The sequence below is a fragment of the Cavia porcellus genome, unplaced genomic scaffold (assembly GCF_034190915.1).
Source record: "Cavia porcellus strain 051 isolate PalLab524CR breed Dunkin Hartley unplaced genomic scaffold, mCavPor4.1 scaffold_34, whole genome shotgun sequence".
Lineage (NCBI taxonomy): Eukaryota > Metazoa > Chordata > Mammalia > Rodentia > Caviidae > Cavia > Cavia porcellus.
In genome coordinates this window covers 9,459,799-9,469,887 of record NW_026947517.1, presented here as the reverse complement: position 1 = coordinate 9,469,887, position 10,089 = coordinate 9,459,799, and the positions used below count along the sequence as shown (strand labels likewise).

Genomic DNA, 10,089 nt, shown 5'->3' with positions numbered 1-10,089 from the left:
CAGAGAGGTATGTTCAGTTCATGGCATCTAGAAAGCAAAGAGAAAAAGTGGAGGGTTTTATTCACATATCCCCTTTAAGGCACTTCTGCTAATATCTAACTTCTGATGTCACCATTTAAAGTTACAGGGCGTCCTAAGTCACAGCCTTTAATGCATGAGCCATTGAGGGACATTTAAGATATAAACTAAAGCATACACTATAAAAATATTTTAAAATGGCTTCTTATGTTGAATTATATATATATATATATATATATATATATATATATATATATATAACATATATGTTGTCCATATGCTTTAAAGTTTATATACATTATGGAATAAAAAATCTAGCTAATTAGCTAGATTTCATTTCATTTCATTATCATTTTTGTGATGAGAACATGATCAATTCAATTGTATTTGTTTCATATGGAATTGAGTAGACAAAATTCAGAAATAAAGTGAGTAGTCATTACAAAAGTGTACTTTTTCTGAGTGAAAAAATGTAAAATGATTGTATTTGAGCACACCAGGCATAATAATTTTGTACTTTAAATAGGTAGTATTTAACATTTTGCTCACTAGGAAGCATTTAGGAGTCCTTACAAAGTTCAGAATTAGGTGAAATTGCAGACACAGTACTATTGATATTTCAAAAGCTCAAGAAACCATTTTGATATTAAACTACAATTAGAATTTTCATTATAAGACACTTTTTTGATTATAAGACACAATAAAATCATTAAATCAGTACAATAGAAATCATTAAATCAGTAAGAAATCAGTACAATAAAAATCATTAAAAATAAAATTTTCCATTAATGAAAGTTGAAATAATAATATAGTTCTAACTGAGGGCTCAAATATATTTCTATATATAGCCCTATAATTAAAATGCTGAGGTATTCTTCTGCTTTCTGAAACAGAGGATTCCAAGTTCTAATTAGGATAACAGTAATTAAATTATTGATTCAAAATCTTTGTGTATTCATGCCTTAATTGTCATTTTTTAAACTTGAACTTTAAGCCAATTGACAATGTTTATGAAAAGTTTCATTTTACTAATTTTATTGCAATGTAAATACAGGAAAAAAGTAATACATTATTACAATAATCATCAAAAGGTTAACTCATTAATTAAAAATACTAACAATCCTTACTCTAGCTTCAATTGATTTTCAAACATTTCTTCCACAAAAAACTTTTCATTATGCACTGTGATATAGCCAATGATTTGTGTATAAACATTGAAAGAAATGAGTGCTAGAGGTTCAGTATGAAAATTAACGGTATGTGAACAGTGGAGGTGGTCATTTATAAGTGTCCTTCAGATGGCTCCTGGGAGCATCACCAATTACTCTTCTTCCTCCTCTTCCTCTTCCTCCTCTTCCACAGCAGGGCCAGCAGAGCCCCCTGAGTATGGAAAGCCAGCAGGCCGGAACTCAAACAGGGTCATGGTGACCCGTTGCCACCCCACAGTGCTGCGCATGGTGCTGGAGGCCCTACAGGCAGGAGAGCAGCGCCGGGGCACCTCAGTGGCAGCCATCAAGCTCTACATCCTGCACAAGTACCCCAAAGTCGATGTCACCCGCTTCAAGTACCTACTGAAGCAGGCCCTTGCCACAGGCATGAGCCGTGGCCTCCTTGCCAGGCCCATCAACTCCAAGGCCAGGGGTGCCACTGGCAGCTTCAAGCTTGTCCCCAAGCATCAGAAGAAGCCGCAGTGCAGCAGGAAAAGTACTCGGACAGGGCCTGCTGGCTCCAGCAAGAAAAAGATTGCAGAACCATGTGAAGCAAGAGCTTCCTGCACAGGGCAAAGCCCTAGAGACAGCCCCTCAGGGAGGCTGCAAGGCAAAAGGCACTGGGCCACAGCAGGTTGTAGCCAAGAAGGACCCCCCCAAAGTCAGCTGGGGCTTCCTCAACTGTCCACAAGCTTGGCAGGAAGCCCAAGGTCTCAGGCAGCAGAGCAGGCAAGAAGACAGGAGACCCTGGGAAAACTTCAACTGCAGCCTCCAAGGCTGGAAAATGTGCTGCCTCCCTGAAGGGTACAAAACCCACAGTGAAGGCCGCCCCAGGGCCTGGACCCAAAGTCATTGCTGCCCACAAAGCCGCCACTGCTTCCAAGGCTGGTGCCCCCAGGACCAGGACTCTGTCTCCAGCCAGGAAGGCTGGGGGCCCCAAGAACCCCAGGCCACTGGTCAAGAGGTCATCGTTATTGTACTCAGAGCTCAGCAGCTATAGGCCGGTGGGACTGTGGGTGGCTGGGCTGGAGTTTTTATTCCTCCAAATCGTTGCACTACTAATTTAACCCTAACTTATTTCTCAAATCATGACCTAGTTATCAATAGACACTGATGTATCACCAAAAAAAAAGAAAATTAACATTACAAAAGTCACACATGCTAACTTAAAATAATAAAATAAATTTGGAAGTACACATATAAGACTGTATTAACATGCTCAGATTCCAAATATTTTTCATACAAATTTTGATAAGTTTGACATGTAAAATAGGAGTGCTGCTATCTCATATTTCAACTTATTTTTCCTCCACAATAGTGATCGTGGATTTTAAATCACATGCTAAGTCTAATCTATTAATACCACCTGACAAATAAGCTGAATCAATATCACTACCGTTTTGTGACCCACAGTGAATTGATCTGCAACTGATAACTCCCTGACTTTTGTGGCTCAGAATGATGCAATTCCCCCATGAATTTTTCATTCATTCATACCAAAATGCAACACAATACTTCCTATATTCCACTAAATGAGAAACTTAGATTCAACATTCTATTCTAACAATCAGAAAAAAAAAATAACTGAAGGAAGTGGACAAGCTCTATCTGTTACCAGATTGAGAACTGTAAAAGAAGTGAAAGCACAGGACAACGAATTTGTCCTCAGCATACTTAGAGAGCCAGGTGAATACAGACAACCCAGTGAGTTACTTCAGGATCCTACAAATGTGGCCAAATGTCAGGGTAAGAAACTGTGAATTGAAGTTGAAGAATTTTTGGAAGTTCAGTGTCATTCTGAGAATTAAAATACGCAATGAGATTTAGCCACAATACTTTTGTGTTTTATCTAAACAAGTCTCACCTGGTTCCTATAGTAAATACAAGAGAGAAACTCTATTGTAGATTTAAAGATAGAAAAAGAATTATTTTGACCAGCATTTTCTGTACCCAACAAAGTTTTCTCAGTATAAATTATTTTACAAAAACTGAACTGCTTGGGTTTTTTCAAAGCTTTACTGATATGACATAAACAAAATATCTCCCTCCAATCTTCCACGTGACAAAAGAAAAATACTGACCCTTGCTTTTGTTTTTATTCTAGCCATTTTATTTCACTTCATGAATCCATGGTGGTGGTTAAGGACTTATGTAATGTAAAGGTTACATGCATAGCTTCACCAAAAGATAAGCGAGATATAAGACTGTAAAGTGTTTTCCTTCCTGCCCCTGCCTATAAGCCATTCAGAGTGCAGGTGGGGAGAGCTGAGATGGAAGCAAAGGCCCTGCCTGTGAGCCAGCTGGTGCATGGGGTGGGGTGAGGAGTACAGCTTCCCCTATGAGCAGCAAGCTGACTCGGAGGCACTGTTGTTTGACTGACTTAGCAAGCCTAAACCAAGCAACTATTTACAGGACAACAGTATGTAATATAGTAACTGTGGTACATTTCCTACTATCTTATCACTGTTTAGATGCATTTTATTGCTGTTTTATTCCCCTTAAATTTAAAGATAAGGAAAAACTGAAGGAATTAGTGGGATCCAAAATGTACAATAGATATTGTGAAGGTGAAAGGGGAGGAAATGTCTAAAAAGGGAAGGTGGTAGCTATAGTTAATTTCCTATTAACTTGTTTTGAAGTTCTGCATCATTTTCATTGTTTGGTTTGGTTTCGTTTTATTCTGTTTGTTTTGTTAGATTCTATTGTGTCAGGTTGTATGGGAAATTATTTCTATGATAAAAAGATATATTATGGTAGCCATTGTTCATCTCCTATTCTCTTGTTTTGAAGTCCTGTATCACTGTATTGTGTTTTTTGATTGCTTTTATTCTGTTGTTTTGCTTGATATTATTGTCTTATTGTATGTACAGATATTTTAAAGATAATATGAGATATTATGATAGTCGTTGATTATCTATTACCTTGTTTTGAAAGTCTGTATTGCTTTCATGGTTTTGTTTTGATTGGCTTTATTCTGTTTTATTTTGTTTTGCTTTGTTCTCTTTAAAGTAAAACCTTAAAAATCTCTCATTCATTAACATCTTGTTACTACATTGTCAAAGCCTTATTTTCAGTACTTCACACGTTAAAAGGTAAAATCACAGTTAGGAAGACAGAGTCAGACTCAGAAATAAGAGAGTCATTAGTATGATTAGAAAAGCAACGTAAGTCACTTACGATTAATGTGCAATAGGCTATACTGGATAAAGAAAACAATACACAGGACTAGGTGATCAGTGAAAAATGCAGTGAGTATGCTAAGACACAGCAAACAAGAAACATAAGACACTGAAAAACACTGTGATAGAAGCAATGTTCATTTGGTCTTAACTGGTAGACTGGAAATTGATGAGAAGAAAAATTTTTAAGCTTCAGGATATTTCAATATTAACTTCCCCAGTTAAAAGCAAGCAGAAAATAAACTAGAAAACATAACTTGAAATAAAGTAACAACGTTATTCAGTTAAACATAAAAGTTATAAATGTGCATAATATGAAAAGATGAGAAACATAAGAAATATAATAAACAGACAAAGACTGAAAATTCTCCCCAGTTAATATTGATATCAAGGGGCTGGGGATTTAGCTCAGCAGCGTAAGTGCCTGGCTTGCAAGCAGGCAGTTCTGACTTCAATCACTGGTACCTATAAAAACAGAAAAAGACCAAAAAAGAATATTGATATCAGGCCAGAGATTATGAAGCTCAAAGAACTCTAGTATGGATAAGTGCCAAAGAGAACTGTATTCAGAAATGTTACTTTTGAACTGTAGAAAACTAAAAATAAATATTTTGAAAGAAATCAGAATAAAAATGCAGAGACACAAACAGAAACACCATATTCAACTACTTAAAAATAGTCTAAAAGAAAATAGTAGACTAAAATTTTCAGATGTTTCTAAGATAAAAAGATCTGGAATTCGGTACCATGAAAAATTATCCTTCAAAAATAATGGAGAAATGTACACTTTCTCAGATAAAAAGAAATTGAAGTGTTTTCATTAGAAGATCTATCTTAAATTTCAAAGTTCTTTAGATAGAAGAAAATGATACACACAAGAATTTGACATAGCAAAGTAACAGCACTGGAGAAAGCAGTGAATGTAAAACTAAAATGGTAAAGAAAGTATAACTGTTATACTAAGAAATAAAGTGTAAAAAATAAATTCAATACAGACAGTAAAAGATGCACTAAGAATGAAAGACAAAAATAGGAAAAAAGAAAAATACACAATGCATAGATGAGAGGAAGACTATAGTAGATATTGCTATTATATCAACAAAAATATGAGTGTCAATAATTTAAAAGAACCATTAGAAAATAACAATCATCAGAGGGAATTAAAAATAAGACTCATTTATATTTATTAGAAACTCTTTAAATATTGAGTCTAAGTGTATTAAAAAGTATATCTGTTATGTTATCCCTAATCAAAAGAGGACATAGCTTTGTTACCTTCAGACAATTTGATTTGAGAACAAGAAGATCATCAAGGACAAGCAGGAGCACCACATAGTGATAATGGTTCAAATCTCAAACTATGTGTAATAATCTTTAACCTCTTACCCTCCAAAACAATCTAAGGCAAAAGCAGACAGAATTACACAGGAAAAATTGACTTATTATAATATATTTTGACTTATACTATCTTATAACAGTGGGAAGATACAACAATCAAGAAAAAATTAAAACTCTTTGAATCAAAGAGTTTTTCCTTTGAAAGAATAAATAAAATAGATAATTTATAGACAGATTTTAAATGAAAAAGAAAGAAAAGTCTTGCAGATAGAAACAAAAGGTAAAAATACAACACTGTCAAAATCCAGATGACACTAACTAGTTAGAAAAATTATATTTCAACAAATTAGCAAATTTTAAAGAAGTAGTATTAGTTATAGATACCCAGACACATGCAAACTATGAAAACTGACCCAAGAATACATGATCATATTTAATAACCCAGTAACAAGCAATGAAATAGACACCATAATAAATAATCTATGAAACAAAATGTCGAAGACCTACTGGCTTCATGGTTGAGATACTAAAAAATCTTTAATCACATTGTGTCACTAATACTCTTCAAAATCTTCAATGATATGGAAAGACATTAATTGTTCCCAAATTCACTTATGGAAATTAATATCACACCAATCTCAAAGCTGCACAAAGACCAAATGAAAAAAGAAAACCATAGGTCAGCGTCCTTAATGAACATAGATGCAGTAAAACTCAGTAAGGTATTAACAAGTAGGATGCAGCACATTATCAAAAAGATTATAGATTGTGATCAAGCAGTTTTCATCCCAGAGATGCATGGATAGTTCAACATACATAACTTAGTAAATGTTAGTACATCACATAAAGAGAAGTAAAGTAAAAAACCATATGATCATATAAGTAGATGTAGAAGAGGCTTTCAGTAATATACAAAATGGCTTCACGATGAAAAAAAAAGCTTGAAGAAAATAGGTATACGGTAACCATTCCTAAACATGATAAAAGCTATTTATGACACACTAACAGCCAGGATCTTGTTAAATGGGGAAAACCAAAACTATTCCTCCAAAAATCAGGAAGAAGACTGTTATGTTTATTACCACCACTTCTACTGAACATAGTACTTGACACTTTTTCAGGCATGAGAAACAAAGCGTATACATACAGGGAAAGAAAACTTCAAATTAGCATTATTTGCAGATGACATGATACTCTGCATACAAGTATTTATGATACTCTACATACAAAACCCAAAGAATCTCACCAAAAAAGCTCTTAGAATTAATAATTAACTTCAGCAATGTAGCAGGATATTGATCAACATACAAAAATCATTAACATTTGTATTTACCAATAAAGAATTTGGTGAGAAGGAAGTTATGAAAGAATTCCATTCACATTAGCTTCAAGAAAAATGATATACCTAAGAATTAATGTAACCATGGATGAAAGAACTCTACAAATAAAAATTCAGTCCCCTGAAAAAGGAGACAGAACAGGACACCAGGATGCAAAGATGTCCCCTGCTGTTGGATAGGCAGCACCAGTATTGTTAAAATAGTCATACTTTCTAAATTGTCATACAAATTCAGTGCCAACAGCATACTTTACAGACCGACATAAAAGAGTCTGAAATTCATATGGAACCATGTTGGGAATATAGCTCACTGACACAGCTCCTGCCTGGCAAGCATGAGGTTATGACTTTGATTCCTGGTATAATAAATAAATAAATAAGGGACCAGATGATACCCAGAGTAGCAATAACAATTCTGGGAAACAAGAGCAAGCAACAGGCCTTGTGATGCCTGATTTAGGGCAATACCACAAAGCAGTAGTGGAAAAGGTCACACAGTAATGGAACAAGAACAGCTTCATAGATCAATAGACCAGAAAACAGGATGCAGAAACATCCCTATGAAGACATGGATGTTTAGAAAGGATTTTCTAAACAGCTTCAGTGGCATATGAAATAAAAGCAACAATCAAGAAGTAGGAATATATCACACTAAAAAGCTTCTGTACAGCAAAAGAATAAAGTGGAGAGACAACTTACAGAATAGCATAAAACTTTTTGCCAGCTATTACCAGACCCAGGCCTGTAAAATGAATTTAAAAAAATTAAGCCACCTAAAATTAAAAATCCAGTCAAGAAATGGGCAACACAAATCAACAAATGTCACAGAGAAACAAAGACAAATCCTCAACAAATATATGAAAAAATGTTCAACATCTCTATCCATTAGAGGTATGCATTTTAAAACAATGTTGATTCCATCTTATCTGGAAAGAATGACAGTCATTAAGAAATCTACAATAGCAAACTCTGGTGAGGCTGTGGGGAAAATAAAACTTTCTTTGTGGTTGGTAGGAATGTAAACTAGGACAGCCATTATGGAAATCAGTGTAGAGACATACCAATAAACTGAAACTAGAAATTCCATATGACACACTTGTATCACTGGTGGTGTCAATATATAAATATACCAGTATTTATTGGTATATATTGGTCTTTGGGTCATATATACCACTATTTATAGCAGGACAATTGGACATGTGGTATCCATATATACTGGAATACTCTTGCTTGGCTATAAATATTAACATTTGTAGGAAAACATTGGTATACCTGGAAACATAATATTAAATAAAATACATGAGACACACAAGCTTAAATATCATATTGTACCTTACGGGGAAATGAGAATTATAACACATGCAGGGCTGAGCATGGCCTGCGCATGACTGCCCCAAGAACAAAGAGCAGTGGGGCAAGTCACGTAAGAAGATGCTTCAGCCCAAAATAACACCAAGCATCCAGAGAACTCAAGCCATGGGTTGCTAGTCAAAGAGGTGCCACGTGGCACTGTGTTGTTGAATGTATAAATAAATGCCCTGCAATGAAGGATAAGTTCCTTTTCTCCCATCAGGAGAGAGAGGTCTCCCCTGACCCCAACTTTCAGCTCTGCTTTATTTCTCTCATCCTTGCCTGGTCCTTCACCCTGCGAACCTTAGGAGACATGTGGGGGATGCCAGGAGCTGTCGTTGTTTGAGTAAGGGGACAACGTATAAAAAAGAAAATAATAAACGATGGATAGAAGAGGACAAGAGGATGAATCTGTTACAGTAGGGAAGTGGTCCAAAGGAACAGGGGTGAGGGGTGAAAAGGAGCAGAAGAGGAAATAAAGAAGCTATTTCATATATAGGAGCCTATAACCTCAATCAATATAACATTATATTCTATAACATGATCTAAGATTAATAATCTCAACAAGAATGAAAACTGAGACAGGGGAATTACCAGAGAAGGAGGGAAAGGGATGAGGGGATTGAAATGAAACAGAAACAAGCTCTAGTATGCACATTTACCCACTCCCCAAGATGAGCATAAGCTACATATACTGCATGCATATGTTGATAATATTTTTAAAAATTTAAATACATAAAAGCTTTTAAAAAAGAAATGAAACTTTAGATAAACTTCACATTACCAATTTATTGGATATAATTGACATATTTAGACTACTTCAACCAACAGCAGTAGAATATGAAAATATCTGTATCTACATATTTGTATCTACAAATCTGAATCTATATCTACATGTTTTAAGCTCCTATGGAATTTTACAAACCCACCTGCATTTTTGGTGATACGACATAAGTTAATAACCTTTGAAGGGTATACTCACACACACTGGGCTATCACAACACAATGGAATTAACATCCATAAAATGAATAGTTTAAAGAAGAATTGTTAAATATTTCAAGTATTTTGTTCTTAATGAAAATGAAATCTCATAGCTTTGCTGAAAATAGTACTCTTGAATGTGTTATTTTCTTTCTGAACTTGTAATATGTCAGTTCATTCTTTCCTAAGGTATACAGCCTTTGATACAAAGTGTAATTTAGTCTAAATGGAGATCCTTTAAATGTGACTTGATGTTTTTCTCTTCAGGTTTCAGAATTCTTTATCCTTTTGATACTTTGACTATAATATGCAGAGTGAAGGCTCTTCTCTGGTGAGGTCTGTGTGGGCCTGCTCTGCCTGAGTGTGCACGTCATCCGTAAGGTTGACGTTATTCAGCTATTACTGAAAGTGTCTTGTGTACTTTTTTCTTCAAGGGCTCATAAAATGTGAATATCTGTTTATTATTTATCCAAAATGTCTCTAAGCTGTCTTTATCCTCTCTTACTATCTTTTTCCCTCTCCTCTTCTCTCCTTCCCTCCTTTCCCTTCTCCCATTCCTTCCATCTTTCTTTCTGTGTTTATTGGTATATTTGATATGCACAATGGTTACACTCATCTTGGGAGCTGGGACATGTAAGTAGCACATTTTAATTATCTACACTTCTGCTTGCCCTT

The 10,089-nt window shown here is 35.1% G+C and overlaps 1 protein-coding gene across 1 annotated transcript; it reads left to right on the top strand.

Annotated features, from left to right (window-relative positions):
* Positions 1 to 278: 278 nt before the first annotated feature.
* On the top strand, positions 279 to 9,889 carry LOC101788944 (histone H1.8-like). The gene has a single exon (XM_063243163.1). The coding sequence runs from the start codon at positions 1,317 to 1,319 to the stop codon at positions 2,025 to 2,027; it is 711 nt and encodes a 236-aa protein (XP_063099233.1). The 5' UTR covers positions 279 to 1,316; the 3' UTR covers positions 2,028 to 9,889.
* The last annotated feature ends 200 nt before the right edge of the window (positions 9,890 to 10,089 follow it).